Source organism: Procambarus clarkii, chromosome 36, assembly GCF_040958095.1.
Source record: "Procambarus clarkii isolate CNS0578487 chromosome 36, FALCON_Pclarkii_2.0, whole genome shotgun sequence".
NCBI lineage: Eukaryota > Metazoa > Arthropoda > Malacostraca > Decapoda > Cambaridae > Procambarus > Procambarus clarkii.
The window spans coordinates 23,912,950-23,934,288 of record NC_091185.1 but is presented as its reverse complement, the minus strand read 5'-3'; the positions used below and the strand labels follow the sequence as shown (position 1 = coordinate 23,934,288).

At 41.2% G+C, this 21,339-nt stretch overlaps 1 protein-coding gene across 1 annotated transcript in view; it reads left to right on the top strand.

Annotated features, from left to right (window-relative positions):
• Positions 1–6,490: 6,490 nt before the first annotated feature.
• The window catches only part of LOC138371621 (nuclear cap-binding protein subunit 2-like), a 121,095-nt gene continuing 106,246 nt past the window's right edge, over positions 6,491–21,339 (top strand). The window contains exon 1 of the mRNA XM_069336578.1: positions 6,491–6,650. Coding sequence (XP_069192679.1) covers positions 6,603–6,650 — 48 coding nt within the window. The 5' untranslated portion in view covers positions 6,491–6,602. The remainder of the gene's footprint in view (positions 6,651–21,339) is intronic.

The window sequence follows — 21,339 nt, the reverse complement described above, 5'->3', positions numbered from 1 at the left end:
GCTAAAAAGTGTCATTTGGCCAAGGCACAGTGACGTACCTCGGTTATGAAGTGGGCCAAGGAAAAGTGTTACCTCGGCAAGATAAAATCAGTGCCATTCTGGAGTATCCAGTACTAAAGTCTAAAAAGGACGTTCAAAGATTTATCGGTATGTGTGCGTACTATCGACGTTTTTGTCAGAACTTTTCCAGTGTTGCCACTCCTCTCACAGACTTGTTGCGGAAAGCCGTTAAATTTAAGTGGTCATCAGACTGTGCAGAGGCATTTAAAAATTTGAAATTGATCTTAGCTTCCGCCCCAGTGCTTGCTAGTCCAAGGTTCGACCGACCGTTTAAAATTCATGTTGACGCATCTGACTCGGGTGCTGGTGCAGTGTTGTTGCAAACTGGGGATGATCAGGTGGAACACCCAGTATATTATTACTCTGTGAAATTCGACAAGGCGCAACGCAATTATTCAGTGGTAGAAAAAGAGGCATTGGCGCTAGTGTTAACATGTAAAAAGTTCGAAGTTTACCTCACAGGTAATATAGTGGAAGTGTACATGGACCATAACCCACTAGTCTTCCTGACTCAGATGAAGGGTAAGAATAAACGCATCCTCAGGTGGGCGTTGTACCTACAGGACTTCAATCTTTCCATTACCCACCTACCGGGCAGACTCAACGTGATAGCCGACGCTCTGTCCCGGTTGCCTGAATAACATTCATTTGAGCCACAGAAAGCCATGTACCAACGGTCATGCTTTAGTTAATTTTTTTTTTTTAGGTTCTCCTGTGACATTAAATATTCTGTGTCCAATTTATTTACTTCCCTATTCTTTTATTTTTTTTTGTGTATGTTTTTTTTTTTTTTCCTTTCAGAGAACTCCTTTGTATTTTTTTTTGCAGAGAAAATGTTTTTGATTGATTTTTTGTTTTTGTCATATGTTTTTTTTTTATTCTCTGTATACTCTTACAAAAAATATGACTACTATTCTAGTAGTCACATTTTTTTTTCTCTGAAAGGGGGAGGAGTGTTACGACCCTGGGTTCTCCAGTGGAAACCAGAGGTCAAAATTGAACTATTAAACTTTCTGGTAGTACAGTTGAGTGCATCTCGAGCGGCAATTGTTTGTATCTTCCCTGCCAGACGTAATTAAGACTATTATTGTTTCTCAAAGAGCATTTAAAGACTGAGCTGGGGGTTGATTATTAAATAATAACATAGGCACCAACTTTGCTTACTAATACTTTCTAATCATTTGCAAAGTAACAATACATTGCATAGGGGTAGATCTTTAATGTGCTTAGCTGCACGATCAATTAGGCTCCTTCCGGCACCACGACATGGGAGGCCTATAGCTGGTCGCTAGGAGGTCCTTCTCTGGCTGGCGTTCGTGCGGACGAGACCTACTCTGTGGCTGCACCCCTAATCTCCTCCCTTCTCCTCTTACTTATTTCCCTTACCTTAAGTTCCTGTACCATTAAGTTAAGTATTGTATGATTTCTAAGTGTACCTACTCTGGTAGTAACGATTGGTGAGACCTGGGGGTAGTATTTGCCAGTGTTTTGGGTAACCCTAAGTGTTGTGTTTTGTATTAGGGTACCACGTGGTGTCTCTACCCTAAGCTGCATCCAGCTTCAGTGCTTATCCAGTAGTACTTTACCCTAGCTTGTTATTAGTGTAAACCTTGTATCCTGCCTAAGTGGACCAAGGCTTTTAACGTAAGATAGTGTGGTAAAGTTATTATTATTATTGTTATTGGTGTGAGTGTATATGGGGGGTTGTTAAGGGGTTAATAAATAAGTACATGAATTACAGAGTATCCCTTCTTCCTGTGTGGGAGCGCATTGATCAACCCTTAGACTAACATATATGGTCTAGTAGCAAGTTTTTACTACTGTGGATAGTTTATTTTGGGGGCCGGGCCTTTTAGCTCTCCCATATTTGATATTCTTGTCTTCTAACTACCCTTACCCCTTAATAGCACCAGTACCCCATAGAAGCCCCACATATATATTTATAACAGTATTGCTTAGTCTTGTTTATATTTTTGTTTTGTATATCTATATCTTGTGTTTTGTATAGTCCATGTTTATATGTTTTTTCTTTAATCTCATTTATTACCTAGGTTGCCTAGCCTAGCCATACTCCCTTACTCCATTGTACCCCTGTAAGCCCCTTTTGTGTTTGTTTTGCACAGTATTGTGTACATTTTTTTTCCCCTATTTTATAGCTTATTTCTACCTTGTAATCTGCCTTTCTTTCCTTGTTTTTCCTGCAATCAGCTTTTTTTAATGCAGTCAAGTATAGACCCAGAACTTAACCTCTTATCCACTATCTATGACAATAATCACTTTAATGATCTAAATTGCAGATATTTTCCAGCACATGATGTAAACAATGTAGTAACTCATAATCACAATATCTCTGTAATCAATTTGAATGTTAGATCCCTAGGTAAACACTTCGATGATGTTAGTGCCTTGATTGAAGCTATTGACAACAAATTCTCTTTTATTATACTTACTGAAACATGGTTGAAAGAGGATACTACTCAACTCTTTAACATGCCTAACTATTCAGCAATTCACAACTGTCGTCAACTTCGGAGAGGTGGTGGCACTGCTCTTTACTACCACCAAGAACTAACATGCTTAAAAGAAATTAGAACTAGAAATTGAAATTGAAATTGAAATAAGTTTATTGAGGTAAAATACACACAAAGGGATGAGGTAGCTCAAGCTATTCTCACCCCGTTCAGTACAACGTGTTAATATATACATATACACACATCACAAATAAACATATTACCAAACATTCTGAGAGGTAAAATATACATTTCCTCCCTCACAAGGAGTATGGTATCAGACGTACACACAAATACTTTTATGACCTAGGTATACTGTATAGACAATTTGCAAGACACCTGCAGATAATTCAACAAAATATTACAATCTTGGTGCAAAATTCTTATATCTCTCAAGAATATCATCAACCTTTCCGTTGTGACACATCCAGGCTATTTGTTCAGGAACAGTCCTTATCTCAGTGTTTCTATATACACTAATCAACGGACAATCAAGAATATAATGGGCAAGGGTGTGAGACCTTAACATACCACATAGTTTACACTTCGTGTCATTACCATGAACATCTATCCCATATTCCCAGTAATATTTGTACCCAAGCCTGAGCCGCATGTACACAGAGTCACTCCAAGCATTTCTCCTTTTACCATAAGTGAAATGGGTGTTTTGACTCACATACATGTAGTGTTGCATGGTTTGACTACTCTCATACATTATCTCTCTCCTCTCCACTCCCGCCTGTGCCTGAATATTTCTGATTTTGCTTCTTATTTGTCTCATTGTGAATTCACATTCAATGTCAACTTGTGGTTTTGATGTGGCACGTTTGGCCAAGTCATCCGCCACCTCGTTGAGCACTATTCCAACATGAGATGGAATCCACATGAATTTCACACTATAACCTTTCAGCTGTATCTCAGTTATTCTTCTCTTACAGTCCTCCACTATAGACTAGAGACTGCTATGGGGAGTATATCTTCGCCAGCTTCAGAGTCAAGGGTGCCGAGTCGACTGTCCTGTCTGTGGGTGCAGTTTATAGAATTCCTAACACTGATGTGTCCGAATTCAACTCAAACCTTAGAAATCTAATACTTGATAACAGACTGAACAAAAACCACCTAATTATTGCAGGGGACTTTAATATTGACCTCTGCGAGCCAGAACATCCTACTGCTGTTAGCTTCCTCAACTGTATGAACTCCTGCTTCCTCATACCCTTAATCACTAGACCTACTAGAATCACTGATAGCACTGCCACGACTCTAGATCACATCTGGACAAACATAACCTCTCCGCTTACTTCAGGTATAATCACCGATAGCACTACAGACCATTACCCCACATTTCTCTTAACTAACATTAGCAAACCACCTCTTGAGTCAAGAGAGATACGTTTTAGACTACACAATGAAACTGCTATAGACAATTTTATAACTGCTACTGATAATGTCAACTGGGAGTCCGAGTTAGGTAACATAGAGGACATCAACCTAGCAGTTCAATCTTTTCTTCAAAAAACTCTTAGCCTTTATAATACCCACTGTCCTATGCTTACAAAACAAGTCACAACCAAAAGGCTTAACAATCCCTGGCTTACAAAGGGAATACTTAAATCTATTAATAAAAAACATGACCTTGAGAAGAAGTATAGGTTAGGAATTGTCTCCAAAGAATTCTCAAAGAATTACTCATTATTGCTATCTAAGATAATTAGACGAGCCAAAACTAAATACTACGAAGATAAATTTACCCAAATAAAGAGCAACATTAAACAAACTTGGAGAACAATTTCACAAATATTGGGATCAAAGAAGTCTATAAATAACAAACCAACACTCCTGTCTAATAACGATGGTCAGCTTTCAGCCTCTGATTCTGCTATTGAGTTCAATAGGTTCTTCTCTTCCATTGGTTCATCCCTTGCTAATGATATTCCATCTTCCAGTACTGACATTAAGGACTATCTTACAGGTAACTATCCACAGTCTCTGTACCTAAAGCCTATTAATTCCACTGACGTCAATGAGATAATCCTTTCCCTTAAAACCAAGTCTGGTGCCCTTGAGGAGATACCAACTTTAATCTACAAAAAAGCCTCCAGATCTTTAGCCCCTGCTATTGCTTTGCTCTTCAACAAGTCACTTGAACTCCAAACCTTTCCAGAGATTCTAAAAAAAAGCGAGAGTAACTGTCCACAAATGTGGTGATCTCACAGATGTTAACAACTACAGACCTATATCAATCCTGCCAAACTTGTCAAAAAATTTTGAAAAACTAATCTATAAGCAGCTTTACTCATATCTAGCCAAACTCAATATACTTAGCCCTTGCCAATATGGCTTCAGGCCCAAAAAAAGCACTAACGATGCACTTATTAGTATGCTTAACTCGATTCATACAGCTCTTGATCAAAATGAGTTCCCTGTTGGGTTATTTGTGGACCTGCGTAAAGCTTTCGATACTGTCAACCACCAAAACCTTCTTCTTAAATTACATCATTATGGTGTCAGAGGACACTCCCTACAATACCTCAAATCCTACCTTACTGACAGGCTCCAATGTGTTTCTGTGAATAATACAATTTCTCCCACACTACCCATCAACATTGGTGTTCCCCAGGGCAGCATACTTGGCCCTCTCCTCTTTCTCATCTACATTAATGACCTTCCAAATGCCTCCCAACACCTCAAACCAATTCTATTTGCTGATGACACAACCTTCATTTACTCCAGTCCTGATCCCCTTGCTCTAAATGCCACAGTAAATACTGAGCTTAATAAAGTCCATCTGTGGCTAACTGCAAACAAACTCACCCTTAACATTGACAAAACTTTCTATATTCTGTTTGGCAATAAATCCTCTAATCAAATAAATCTCAAAATAAACAGTACCCAAATTTGTAACAAATTAGATGGCAAATTCCTTGGCATTCTCATTGACCACAAGCTGAATTTCCAGGGACACATTCTAAACATATCAAAAAAAGTTTCAAAAACTGTGGGCATTCTTTCTAAGATCAGATATTATGTACCACGCCCTGCCCTGGTGACTCTCTATTACTCCCTTATCTATCCATATCTCAACTATGGTATTTGTGCTTGGGGCTCTACTACCCAAAATCACTTACGTCCTCTAATTACTCAACACAAAGCTGCTATTAGGACAATATCCAATTCTGGCCCCAGACATCACTCGGTACCCCTACTCAAATCTCTGAATATGTTAGACATTAAGTCACTGCACATTCTCTCATGTGTATTATACATATATAAAACACTAAACTATAATGCCAATCCTGATCTCAAAAGCTTCATAGAAGGTTGTAACAGAACCCATGAGCACCACACCAGAAATAAATACAGTTTTGATATTCCTAGAGTACGACTAAATCAAAACAGAAATGCTCTACAAATCAAGGGGCCCAGAATGTGGAATGACCTTCCCAACCATGTTAAAGACTGTACCTCTCTCAACCAGTTTAAGTTAAAAACGAAGCTATACCTAATAAATTCTATGTAACCTACCTTACCCCTCTGTTGTCAACACATGTATGTTTTTTGTTTTTTTTGTTTTTCAAATCAACGCTGTTTGAATGTAATTTTCTGTAATAATTTGTAATTGTATTTGTGCTGCTTTTTCAACAATGTTCCCCCCTCTTTTACCTCTATTTTTTATATGTACTCATCACATCTTTTCTTTTTACCCATTAGTTTTAAGCTTTAGTCATTAATGTTTTTCCTGCCCGAAACGCTTTGCGTAATAGTAGCTTTAGGCATTGTATGTACTAGCTCTATCTATAAAGCCAACAAACTTTGTAAAATCTTTTTATGTATGTACCTTACCTAAATAAAAATTATTATTATTATTATACTAGAACTTGAACCAAAGAGAACGTAAGGAATTGGCTGGGGTAATAAGCGCCCGGCGGCAGCCGTCGACGTCGTCACATTCACAACAACGTTGTCGTCTTGCGCGGGTGACCGCTCCACGGTGTATGAGTATTCAGTTTATTTTGTGTAGCCGAGAGCAGGATGACGGCAAGCGTGGACCTCAGCTCATACAGGGACCAGCACTTTAAGGTAAGAGGAATACTGGGGCTTGAGGACAGCATATTAACAAAACATTAGTGGAACACTTTGAGGTCGTGGTGTTCACTTGGGTGCGTTTGAAATCTTTTAGAACAGTGCTATTTCCTTTTTTTCTATTTTTTTTGTATATCAAATATAGATTTCGCAAAGACTACGTATCCTATCGGTCATATAATTACGCTTGTGGTGCCCATAGGTTGGGGGCGTATTACTATACCTGGTTGATACCTGGTTGATGGGGTTCTGGGAGTTCTTCTACTCCCCAAGCCCGGCCCGAGGCCAGGCTCGACTTGTGAGAGTTTGGTCCACCAGGCTGTTGCTTGGAGCGGCCCGCAGGCCCACATACCCACCACAGCCCGGTTGGTCCGGCACTCCTTGGAGGAATAAATCTAGTTTCCTCTTGAAAATGTCCACGGTTGTTCCGGCAATATTATAGCACCAGTAGGTGCTATAATATGGCACCAGTAATATTATAATAATATTATAATATGGCACCAGTAGGACGAAATAAGTGGCAACAGCTGAACTTGTCAAAATGCAAATAAAATTTTTGTTCAGGTAAAAGCACATATGTACATACTAGATGAGTTATAAACATAATGTTGGATTTCTAGATAGAGCTAGTGCATACAATGCCTAAACCCACAAATATGCAGTTTTTTGGGCAAGGTGTGCGAAAAAACTTTTTCCCAAGATTTAGAAGACTAAATATTTTAACTAATTGAGATAAAAGCATAAATTGAGTTTAAAAAGGCAAAAAGGGGAAAAAATGGTGGAAATCAGTAGTATTTATCCTTATCTCCTTATCTCTGTACAGAAAACTTGTGCCCTCATTCCATGTGGTATTCCACCAGCCAATTATCATATAGATGGGCGAGCACTTGAGAACTTGAGCATATACCTTGCCACTGAATTTTTAAAAGACAAAGGCTGTGGACTTATATACTGTGACTCGCAGAGTGCACTCCTGGCATTGAATGCACATAGTAGTGACACCCAGAAAATAGTCAGTGATATTCGAATGAATGTTTTAGCTGCCAAAGAAAACAGATTTGAGATTAAATTCCTATGGATACCATCACATGTTGGCATCTCAAGGCATGACACTGATGATATGCTTGCTAAGACAGCCTGCAGAAAACCAGTGGTAGAAATTGATATGGGTGTTTCATTAGCAGTGACGAAGAGAATACTTAAATAAATAAAAGACCTGAAAGTTGTAGCATTAAATATTATGATAGATATAGTGAGGAGACATTCACATATGGGACTAATAGAACAAGAACCCGGCAATGTGATGTTATAGTGGCCAGAATACGCCTGGGATATAGACGTATCTGGCAGCTTTCTCAAAACCCAAATGTCGAGTACACAATGTGTCAACTTTGTGAAAGAGAAAACATGCACTCTCTTGAACATTATATTGTAGAATGTTCCATACTGACTGACTTTCGCCCTCCTGGGCTAAGGTATGCTGAACTGTGTAATTACTATATGAGTACTGGAACACTTGATGATATATTGGACTTGTATCCAAGATTGACCATGTAATATATCAATCATACAATGTATATATATATGATGTAACTATATAACCTGAACTTGTAAAAGCACCTTCATCACCTTCAGTAATTAAGTGCTTAATTGCACACTAGTTTCTTTATCAGCTATCTCACCCTGTCAGAGTAAATGAGACAAATGTATGTGAATGCATGTGTGTGTATATATGTATATGTGTGTGTGTATGTATATGTATGGGTATAAAGTATATATGGAAGCTGATCAGAATTACATTTCACCTTTGTGAATGTACATTAATGACACTATGTAAAAGACATATCAAACACTTTATGTAGGGCATACGTAAATCTGTGTATCTATGTATTTACGTATGTAGGTTAGCTTAGCATTTTAAAAGCACCGAATCACCTTCTGTGGTTGAGTGTTCAATAAACCCTTGAACTATATGTTTAACACTTCTCTAACCCTGTCAATGGAGGACAGAAGAAAATATATATATGCTGGTTAGCATTGTAAATGTGTGGCCACGTCTGTGGTAGAAAAAAAAAAAAGTAATACAAATTGGTCAACTTGTTGTTTAATGCTGTAGTGTCAGGTCTCTGTGGCTGTGTTATTTGTAATTTTGTATTAAAAGACAGTTACTAAATTACATCAGGTAAATTCATAAAATATATAATTTCTAAGATCTCTTGCTTTTCTGCTATTTATAATTTTTGTTGCGGATAGGCAACATTTGTATACTGTATATGGTTCTCCCAGGGTGGAACTACTGACTGCCCCCAGGATATAATCCCATAACAGGTGCCTAACACCAGGCAACCTAGTTACTGCAAGGTGAACAGATGCATTAGGGGAAAGGAAACTTACTCAACCATTAATGTCTTGCCTGGGCTTCCAGGTAAGCTTTTTAACTCCCACACCCCACTCTTTCCCACTTTTCATATATGGTTCCACTCTTTCCTTGTAATATATTGATTCTCTGTCTTTACCATATGTTCCCATTAATTTACCCATTTATACCCCTTGTTAAGTGTCTTTAGCATCCTGCTAATGTGCATACAGTATTTATTATTTTTTAACAATCCTTTTTATCTCTAATGAAATTTTAGTCCTAGTCAATATTAATCATAATCATCTTTATTCAGAAGCATGTCTGTACAAAGAGCTTAAGAGTAATGAACAATTGTAGGGACAGGAGTCACACACATTAATGAAGCCACTATTATGCAAAGCATTATGGGCATAACATAAAATAAATAGACAAAATTTAACTAACAGTGTGAGAGGGTAAAACACTTAATATTAATGGAGACGTAAGTTAACAATATGAGAATGTTCCATGGAAAATAATATTAATGCAAAAGGTCATAATTAAGGATGACAGACATAGACTATTACAATATGGAGTCGGTAGCTGTAGCAATAGTACAGTAGCTTATTTACATTAACCCTTTAACTGCGCAACATGCCTGCAGGCCCACGTCTGGGGTGCGCTACGCGCCTCCAGGTACAGTATTTGTATTTTTCACGTTCCGTTTAAAACTCCCGCGGCTACAAGGGGTTCACATCAGCTTCCTCAGGGCTCTTGTAAACAGATGCCATCTTTAAAAAAAATCATGGTCCACATTCCCGGGTGAGCAACCAAGGCTGGCGCTCGCACACAGCACTGCTGTTCAGTGTGTGACCACAGCATCGCCTAATAATGTCAAAATATATATATAACCTGTATTATTTAGCCATGATAGTATTATAGAAGAGCCTGAGTGTGAAAATGACTGGGTACAATGTTCAAATATCAGTGATTCAATGCTGTTCATGATGTTCACAGCGCTAGCCACAGCATTACAGCATTATTTCGCCCATCTAGGAATCTTCAAACGACTTCTTAGGTTCCTTTTCAAAATAAACTTGTGGTCAATTATTCATTTACAGGAATTAGTGACCAGAATTGTGGTTATAATTAGCGTTGTGCGTAGTATTGTGGAAGGAGGAATTTTGGTGAGGAAGGGAGAGAATTGAAGTAGCCTCACTGTGTGGCAACCACTTTTTTTTTTTTTTGCTCACCATACTAGCTTCGTGGTTTGCTATGGGGAACATACATGTACATGGGCATACTGTATACAGTGTGTGTGTGTATGGTGTAATAACAGCAACAGGAGTATGTTGAGTGGAGCTATTTTGGTGAGGGAGGTGATGTCGTAATCGTAGCGTCGTCTGCTGTCTGCTGTGTGATTTCTCATGCAGTGTATGGTGGCCATTGTACTGTTTGGACACAATACCGGCTTACTTGCATAGTTCTGGTAAATAAACATGTAGATAGGTATATATAACATGTGTAAATAGTGTAATAAAAACAATAACAGTATACGAGGGGGCCTCGTAGCCTGGTGGATAGCGCGCAGGACTCGTAATTCTGTGGCGCGGGTTCGATTCCCGCACGAGGCAGAAACAAATGGGCAAAGTTTCTTTCACCCTGAATGCCCCTGTTACCTAGCAGTAAATAGGTACCTGGGAGTTAGTCAGCTGTCACGGGCTGCTTCCTGGGGGTGGAGGCCTGGTCGAGGACCGGGCCGCGGGGACACTAAAAAGCCCCGAAATCATCTCAAGATAACCTCAAGTATGATGGGAGGAGCAATGTTGGCGAGTAAGATGTTGGAGTGAGGGAGGGCCCTGTCTGGGTGTGGCTGCTCACACTTGAGATGTTCTGAATGTGTTGATGGTGAATGTGTATAGTGTGTGACTGTGTATAGTGTGTACATATGTTGTAAATATACATAAATGAACATGAAACATTGGTGTGAATAACTGTATGATGGGAGGAGCAATGTTGGCAAATACAAAGTTGGAGGAGTGAGGGAGGGCTGGCTGGGTGTGACAGATCACACTCGTGGTGTTCTGAATGTAGTTGATGGTGAATGTATATAGTGTGTGACAGTGTATAGTCTGTAAATAGATTGTATATATACATAAATTAGCATGATACATGGTAAATATATGCAACATATGTGTACACAAGTGTCATGCACGTAACAGTGTCCTTGGACAGTACGGATGTTTTACTGCCATAATATAGTGTACATGTTCATTATACATAGGATTAGCACGTAAAAACAAATAAAATGTATTTGGAACTTGTGCGGAAAAAAATGAACAAAAATATATTCGCGGCAACTCGCACGCCCAGCCCCGGGCACCCTACTGGCCCGGAAACGTACGTCACTGGACGATCGGGGAATGATGACGTCACACGCCAACTTATGGACCCCATAGCAGCCAAAGTAAGTACAATTTCGATTTTTTTTTTGACATTACCCATACTGAGGGAAGGGTTTTTGACACTATAAAAAACAAAAGAATTTATTCGAAGAGAATTTATTTCCTGCACACTGGGGGAGGGGGGGTTCATATTTGGAGGCGGCGCAGTTAAAGGGTTAATAACGGAATGGAAATACAAGATGTAGTTAGAAAAGCAGCTGGACTCATAAATTCATAAAATCATAAAATTTTCTTTGGAACATAACAGAACGTTTCATGATGCTTAGATTTAGGAAACAATGGCTGGTTGCTGTGTCTGTACCTCATGCTGTGAATATCATAACTAGCATTGTATTCACTTATATCTGAATGTTGTATATAGTCTTTATCATAGTCGTGATCATCTATGACTATCACCGCAAAATAATTTCAGTTGCCTATTTTATTCATCATTACTAAGTGATGCTGTGGCCCCTAGCTGCACAGCAGTGCTGTGCATTGCTCCTGCATGCACCAGCCTTGGTTGCTCTCTCAGAACCAAGGCTCTCACAGCCAGCATGGATGCTGACAAATATTTTCCAAGATGGCGTCGGTTTACAGGAATCCCGAGGCACAGGATGAGTGCCCATAGGAGATTTGAATTGCTCCCTGTATCTACATATGCACTTGCTGATCGCATCCCCGATCTGGCACCTTAACACTTTCGTCCGGTAACGACGCAGCATTGTCATTTTTTTAGTAGACGCGATCCCGGTAACGACGCAGCATTGCAGTCATTTTCGGAGGCAGATTGGCGGCGGCTTCAGGAGGGGCGCACAGCGGTTTTGAATATTATTTGCATATACTCTTGTAGGGAATTTCATTGCGAATACATTGATACCAAAATGAAAGACCTAGGACCAGAATTGAGGTAACAAAGTTGAAAACAGTATACCATTTTATTAGCGCTCACTGGGATTATGCTCCGTCACTTTCTCTGTTTGCTGTGGGTGGTACTGCCTGGCTTTTGGACTTTATATTTGCATATACTGCTGTAGGGAATTTTATTGCGAACACAATGTTAGCAAAATGAAAGACCTAGGACGGGAATTGAGGTGACAAACGTGAAAGGAGTGTACACATTTTATCGCTCTTATGCGCTCCCGGGTAACACGCGCACTCACTTTCTCTGTTTGTTGTGGATGGTACGCCGGGCTTTTGAAATTTATATGTCTTTAGTTGTGTAGAGAATTCTATTGCGAACACAATGATACCAAATTGAAAAACCCTGGACGAGAATTGAGGTGACAAAGTTGAAGAGAGTATACACTTTTCAGAACTACCGTGCGCTCCCGTGAAACGCTGGGACCCACTGGGCCTAGTTGAGGGCTGGTGGGCGGGGTGTGCGAAAGTGTTAACACTTTCGCTCGGGGATGACGCAGCATTGCGTCATCCGTTTACTGGCGGTAATGCCGGGGATGACGCAGCATTGCGTCATCCAATTTAAAAATTCGCCAAAAATCAGGTTTTTATCCAATTTTTTTGGGACTGGTTTTAAAATGTGCGCCGATGTCTTCCCATTTTCTTTGTTGAGCCTCGTGGCCCTTAGGCGGCTTGGCACACGCCGTGGGCCCATTGTCTTTGCTCCACTGTTGTGACCAATGTTGCCTCCCCTCGCATCTCAAACGTGTGAACATTTCGGCTATTTCCCGTGGCTATATTTCTTACTGCGGCTTTAGAAACTATCTACGCTTACTCCACGATGGATAGTAATCATGAACAAGGCCCTTCCAGGAAGAAAATTGCGAAAGAAAGGCTTGAAAAGGGTGGGAATTTGGAGTGTAGCAGGAAGGCCTCTGAGCACTCACTCACGGCTAACGCGTGGCCCGTCTTCAACTCGTCGGCGGTTGGAGCGTGACCAGGTTTTTTTTTTTACATGCTAATGTTCCTCTAGAGAATTTTATTACGAACCCATTGAGACCAAAATGAAAGACCTAGGACAAAAATTGAGGTGACCAGAGTGAAAATAGTGAAAACATTTTATCCCGTGTGCGCGCTCCCGGGTAACTCGTTCGCACTTTCTCTGTTTGCTGCGGGTAATTAGCTGGGCTTTTGGAGTTTATATGCATTTAGTGCTGTAGAGAATTTTATTGCGAACACAATGATACCAAATTTAATCTCGTAGAAAGAGAATTGAGGTGACAAAGTTGAAGAGAGTATACACTTTTCGGAATTAACGCGCGCTTCCGTGACACGCTGGGGCCCATATCGCCCTGTCGAGGGGTGGCGCGCGGGGTGAGCGAAAGTGTTAACCCTTAAACTGCGCATGGCGTATATATACGCCCTGAGTAACATGTCCCATGGTGCGCATGGCGTATATATACGCCATAGGGTGCCAGGCCTGATTCAAATGGCCCGCGGCTACACGGGGTTCACAGTAGCTTCCTCAGGGCTCTTGTAAACAGATGCCATTTAAAAAAAAAATCGTGGGCAATATTCTCAGGTGTGAGAGGCACAGTACTGTTGGAGCAACCAAGGCCGGCGCACACAGCATGAGCGAACAGCATTGATGTTCAGCTTGTGACCACAGCATCGCCGAAAAATGTCAAAATTAATATATAATTGTTATTATTTAGCGATGACAATATTACAGATGACGAATGACTGATATAAATAACCAGGGTTGTGATAATAGCAGGATTGTTGTAATAATTAGCGCTGTGGGAGGAGTGATGCTGAGAGACAGAGGGAGACAGCATCGTTTACTGTGTGGCCACCTGTTATTGTTTGCATTCACCATACCAGGTCAGTGGTTCTCTATGGTGAACACAAATGTAGATACTTATATATAATGTGTGTATTAGTGTAATAACAGCAAAAGGATTATGCTGGGAGGAGCCATATGGGTGACGGAGGTGACGTCGTCTGCACGATTTGTCTAGCTGTTTAGAGGGTGGCCACTATGCTCTTTGGGCGCACTACAAGCTTAGGTGTACAGTTACGGTGCATAAAACATGTAGATATTTATATATAATATGTGTATATAGGGTAATAACACTGCAAAAGGTATTGTTGGGGGAGAAAGTTTAGTGCGTGTGACCTTGAAAGAGTGAGGGAGCCGCCAGCCGCCATCTGTGTATAGTGACGACTCTTAGTGCCTGAACTAACTATATCAGCTTAGCTGTACAGTTGTGGTGAACAAAATATACACATACTTATATATAACGTCTGTATATAGTGTAATAACACCACAACTGGTATTGTTGGGGAGAAAGTTTAGTGCGTGTGTTGAGGGAGTGGCAGCGAGTGGCTGGCTGGTGTGTGGCGGTAACTCCTCGTTGCTTTTCGACTCTCAATACCAACTTAGTGGTTCGTTATGGTGACCAAAACATGCAGATACTTATATATAACCTGTGTATAGAGTGTAATAGCAGCAAAACTATTTGTTTATGGTTTTATAAACATAATAATTGAATCACTAATATGCACATCATACTTTTGAGTATAGCGATTATTAACCACTTTTATTATATAAATATATTACAATACACACTATTGAATAATATTACTGCAAAAAAACTAAGAAAAAATCAATCGGAGACATTGAAACAATTAGGTAATAATATCTTTGTGGCAACTCCCATCTGTCAACGCGGGTGACGCTGACTGGGTCTGACGACCGCTCTGTCAACGCCCACTTTTTGCCAGACTTCCTCGGTCAATTGCGCCCAAAATGTCACCTACGATTTTTTTTTTATTTTTTCTGTGCTCAGGGGACACAAATTAACATGTTTAGAAGACGAAAAAAATTTTTTGAATTTTTTTTTTCTTGCGCACAGGGGTGTAAATGTCCCAAGGACCCCTGAGCAGTGTAAGGGTTAAGGTGGTCTGCGTAGTGCAGTAGTTGACCCTTAAACTGCGCATGACATATATATATATATGACGAAAGTAATGTGTCCCACCATGCACATGGCATACACACACGTATGGTGTGTATGGTGCCATCCACGATTCAAATATCCTATGGCTACAAGGGATATATAAGTATCTACATTTGTGTTCACCATAGTTCACATCAGCTTCATCGGGGCTCTTGTAAACAGACGCCATGTTTAAAAAAATCGTGGGCCGCATTCTCCGGTGTGAGAGCCACCGTAATGTGTGAGCAACCAAAGTTACTATACTGCTGAAATTTGATGAAAATAAATCAAAAGCTATGAAAATTCAATTTATCAATGCAATCAGAAACATTGAAATGGAATTAAAGATATTTAGTATAGTATGTGTGTTGCTCTTACATGCAACAGATGGCGCTGTTTTTCAAGAAAAAGTGTAGTTTTACCTGTCTCAGGTGTGGTATACATATATTTACAAAATGAACGGTATAGTAAACAACATAGCTTAATTCCAAATCAATATCACACAAAATAATTCAATATAAAATATAATAAATCAAAATCTATGAAAATAAAATTTATCAATGCAATCAGAAACATTGAAGTGGAATTCGTGACATATTCAGTATAGCGTGCATGTTGCTATTATGTGCAACAGTGGGGAGCCGGTCGGCCGAGCAGACAGCATGCTGGACTTGTGATCCTGTGGTCCTGGGTTCGATCCCAGGTGCCGGCGAGAAACAATGGGCAGAGTTTCTTTCACCCTATGCCCGTTACCTAGCAGTAAATAGGTACCTGGGTGTTAGTCAGCTGTCACGGGCTGCTTTCTGGGGGTGGAGGCCTGGTCGAGGACCGGGCCGCGGGGACACTAAAAGCCCCGAAATCATCTCAAGATAACCTCAAGAAGATAACAGATGGCGCTGTTTTTCAAAAACGCATGTTTTTACCTGTCACAGGGGTGGCATCTATATACTGTATACTGTCGCCTCTTTTCGTGCGGCACTGGCGGAGCCGCTTCGGCTTGCTTTCGGTCGTGGTGTTGCTTCTGCACCGTTAGTAAGCTGTCTCGTGCGTCGTTTCACCTCCTGGCCTGTTCAGTGCGCTGCTTGCACCATCCTGGTCTCTGGTCAGCGTGCTCTGTCTTCTCCTCGGTTGGTAGTGCCCCTTCGGTTCCGGTGTGTTTTTTCGTCGGCTCTTTTTCCTTTTGGCATTTGCCTCTGGGGGTCGGGTCGCTGAGTTTTCTTGCTCCTTCAGGTTTTAGCGTTTTGGTTGTTCGGTGGCAGCAGTCGCCATCTTTTCTGGCGCGTGGTGGGGCTGCTGCGTTCTGGAGGGGTCCAGGGTTTGTTGGTGCTTCGTTGGTCAGGGCCGGGGGTGTGTCGTGTTTTGTGTTCAGTGGCGGCCCTCCGCTATTGTTTGCGTGCCACGGTGTCTGTGTCTGGAGCGCGTTTTGCGTTGATCCGGTTCTGTTCTTCCCGGTTCGCAGGTGATGGTGTCCCGGGTTGTCAGCCGTGTTCTTGCGGCTAAGCTGTCTGTGTTCTTCCCTCATGCCCGTGGCATTCGTGGCTTCGCTACTCTTGCTGCCGTCTGGGCGACGTGTCCTTGCGGTCTTTCGGGCATGGATTTTTGGTGTTCGTACGGGGGCCTTGCTGCGCATTGTTCTCGTGTTGTTCCCGGGACTTTTCGGGGCTGTGGCACCTTGGGTTGGCGTTTACTGCCGGATTGTCTCGCTTCCATGGGGGCTGCGTGGTGTCTGCCTCCCGGTTCCGTCCCTTTGACCTTCCTCTGTGGGTAGTTAGCTCCGGGGAGCCGACGGGGCTCCCCCCAGGAAAACCAGCGTTGAATGTAATGAAACGCCATTTTCTGGGTGAGACCTGGGGGCTCCCTGGCAACCCTCCCTCCCTCCGGTCGGTGGTTTTTTGCATGTTTTGACATCCAACCTCAGAACTGATGGGTGGATAGCCAGCGTGGGAGGTCTGGGGCTCCCCCTTCCCCCTCCCGGGGGGGGGGGGGGAGCTGCGCAGACAGCGGCGCGGTGATGTATGACGTCATACTAGTTTGCTTGTTTTCTGTTAAGGAGTTCTATCCACTAGTTCGGCTTTAGGTAGCAATTTTCACCAGGAATAGGGGTTTGTTTTGGAATGCTTACCTTTCTGGATGCTTGACCCAGTCAATGGCAGACATAGAATGCTTCCAACCACATGGGGGTTTCTATAGGCCATTGCTCCCCTTGCCTCTCTGAGGGGGCCAGGTTCTGGCCGTGGTCCCCGGTAGGTCCTAAAACTCCATACACATGACTGATGCCAAAGTCTGACATTTGCATATCAGTCTGGTAAAGCTCCGGGGAGCCTCCGGGTCTCACCCAGAAAATGGCGTTTCATTACATTCAACGCTGGTTTTTTACCGTCACAGACATGACATCTATATAGTATGTATATAAAAACCTGGCCGGATGCGAACGGAACGTTGTGTGAAAATTTCAAAGCAATTGGTGAAGAACTTTAGGAGATTAGCGATTTTGAACAAACGAACATTTCCATTTTTATTTATGTAGATAACTGGTATTATTTAGCCATGATAGTTTTTTTTTTCAGTGTGTGGCAACTACTCTTGTTTTGCACACCATACTAGCTTAATGGTTTGCTATGGTAAACATATATGTATATGGGTATATACAATGTGTGTATATAGTGTAATAACAGCAACAGATGTTGGGAGGAGCCATTTTGGTGAGGGTGGTGGCTTCATACTCGTAGCGTCGTCTGCTGGCTGCTGTGTGATTTCTCATGCAGTGTATGGTGGTCATTATGCTGTTTGGACATAATACCAGCATACTTGCATAGTTATGGTGAATAAAACATATAGATACGTATACATAACATATGTAAATAGTGTAATAAAAACAGTAACAGCATGGTGGGAGGAGGAATGTTGGCAAGTAAGGTGTAAGGAGTTAGCTAGGTGTTGGAGTGAGGGAGAGCTGGCTGGGTGGGGTAGCTCACAATTGCAGAATTCTGTGTGTGTTGATGGTGAATGTATATAGTGTGTGATACTGTAGTGTAAATAGATTGTAAATATAAATAAATTAGCATGATACATTGGAAATATATGCAGGATATGTGTACACATGTCATGCACGTAACAGTGTCTTCGGACAGTACGGATGTTCTACTGCCATAATATAGTGTACGTGTTTATTATACATAGGATTGGCACGAAAAAAAACAAATAAAAATGTATTTGGAACTGTTCGCCAAAAATGAACAAAAATATATTCGTGGCAACTCGCGCATCTTGAGCCGGGTGTCTTACTGGCCCCGGGAGCGTACGCCACGGGCGACCGTGTGTTAATGACATCACCCGCGAACTTACGGACCCCATAGCAGCCAAAGTAAGCAAGTACATGTACAATTTCGACTTTTTGTTAACACATCCATTCTCAGGGAAGGGTTTTTGACACTCAAAAAAGCAAAGAATTTTTTCCATAGAATTTATTTCCTGCGCACTGGGGGGTGCCGTACTGTCTCCACTCGATTATCCGAACTATATGGGAAGAACCCCCAGCCGGATAATCACGTGTTGCAGATAATGGTACTTTTTCACCTCTTGAGTCCAAAACTAACCATTTCCAACTATTTTTTATACTACAAACAACATAATTTGAATTGCCTTGCCACATATAATTACTGTATTAAATATTCAACTAGAAACCTCAACTTACCTTGTTGTTGTTCGTCTTCTTGATTGGTGCCACACATCTTGAAGTTAAAAATTCTTGACAATTTACGTAACCTATACTAACACAACACTAAAATTAACACTTAAAATTACTGTACAGTTCATTAAACAAAGTTAGTTTTGACTGCCAGTTGCAGAAGCCTCACTGGTTGAAGGCATTTGGCTTGCCTGTGACGCCTCACTTGTTGAAGGCGCTTGGGTTGCCTGTGACGCCTCGCTTGTTGAAGGCGCTTGGGTTGCCTGTGACGCCTCACTTGTTGAAGGTGCTTGGTTTGATTGTCGTACCATATAAGAATCAAGTGTAGCTTGCCTTCTGTGTTCACTGGCCAGTTGTATGATCAGCTTTTTGGTTTGCCTCAGATACTGATTCATGTTTCCAACTTTTGGATGAGCACAATTGGATGAAAAATTTATTAATCTGTCAACATAGGTCATGAGTACACTGTATTTTGTGGTCATTGGTGTTGGTTCTTCACTGCTTTCTTCATCCTCCTCCTCTTCGTCGACCTCATCAGTAATAGACTGGAGAATCTCGTCTTCACTCATCACACCATATCCTAGGTCATTGGCATCTTTTTCAAGCCAATCAAACACATCTTGTCTTTCTAAGTTTTTCCCGGCATTTCTGAACATTCCGTGGATTTCATCTGTAAATCCTTCAAAATCCATTTCTTCATCCTCCTCATTTCTGACTGTAGACGTGAGGAGTTTTTTCCAGGAATTTTTCAAAGTCGATTCCTTTACTTCACTCCACACCTTGGCCCAGTTATAGATGGCTTCCTTGATTGTATAGTTCTTCAAATTCTCAAGTTTTTTTTTTTTTTTAGCCCGGTTATCCACACTGAGTTCAATATCTTCTAGAAGAGGCAAAACCACCAAAACTTCGTTCAGCATCTTTTTGGTGTACAACCTCTTCGTGGCACAGATAGCTCCCTGATCCATAGGTTGGATGAGAGAGGTTGTGTTAGGAGGAAGTGCCATACACGTTATCTTGCCATCATGTGAGGTTAACGTGTCAATTTTGGGCTGGGCAGGCGCATTATCAAGCAGCAGCAAAGCCTGAACTTCGCTTGGCCATACTTTGAGTTTCTTAACTTGATAGGCACGAACTTCCCTGCAGTCATGAACATGTCATGAAACCAGGAAAGAAAGATCTCCTGTGTAAACTTTGCATTTTGTGAGTTATAATATTTCATTGGCAGTCTGTCCAAGCAGTGTTGCAAGGCTCTTGGTTTCTTAGATTTGCCAACAGTGGCACACGTGATTCTCTCTGTGCCGTTGCCATTCGCACACATCATGGCCGACAGCCTGTCCTTGTTGACCTTACGTCCTGGCACACAACCCTCACTCCTCATTGCTAGAGTTTTTTCTGGTAAACTCCTCCAATACAGCCCAGTTTCATCAGCATTATAAATTTTATAAGAATATAAATTATTTGACAAAATGTATGCTCTTAATTTCTGTTTAAATGGTTCTTCACTGCTTTCATTTGCACTCAATTTTTCACCGTCAATTTTCCTCTTCACAATATTGTGTCTAACTTTGAACCTTGCGACCCACCCTTCACTGGCTTCAAAATCCCTTATTCCAAGGCTTGCTGCAAACCTGCTTGTAGCATTTTGTATTTCTGGGCCGCGAATTGTCACGCCAGCTGTGCGGTGCTGAGCAAACCACTTGTACACAGCCTCATCCAACTGTACATGCGTCGAAGTTTTCATAGTTTTTCTACCACACCCTCTGCTAGGGCTTGCACCTTCACTTTCACAGGTTGAAATGTATTTCAGAATTTTCTCTTTGTTTCCTTATACTGTATCAGAAACAGTACTAGTGCCTATATTAAATTCCTTGGCAACACTTGAAGTCAATCTGCCATTTTCACAAAGTTGTATAACACGTAACTTGTCCTTAATTGTTAGGACAACCTTCTTCCTCTTAACACCTCCAGAACGATTGATGCTGCTACCAGACAAACCATAGTCTTGGCCAAAAATGTTAAAAGTTACTATGAAAATAAAAAAGTTATTTTAAAAAATATTTCACTAATGGCGCGGCATTGTGGTATAACACGAGGGTCGAGAGCACATGGCTTGACCAGGCATGGAGGCACGTTTCGTAGGCCGCCAGCAGGAAAAAAAAAACTATTTTTGAAGGAAACTTCAGCCTGTGCAAACTGTTTTTAGGAAACGTGTATGGTATTTTTTATTACACAATTACAGTGGTACCTTGAATAACGAATTTAATCCGTTCTGGCGCTGTCGTCGTCATGTGAAATGGACGTCATACAAAACGAATGT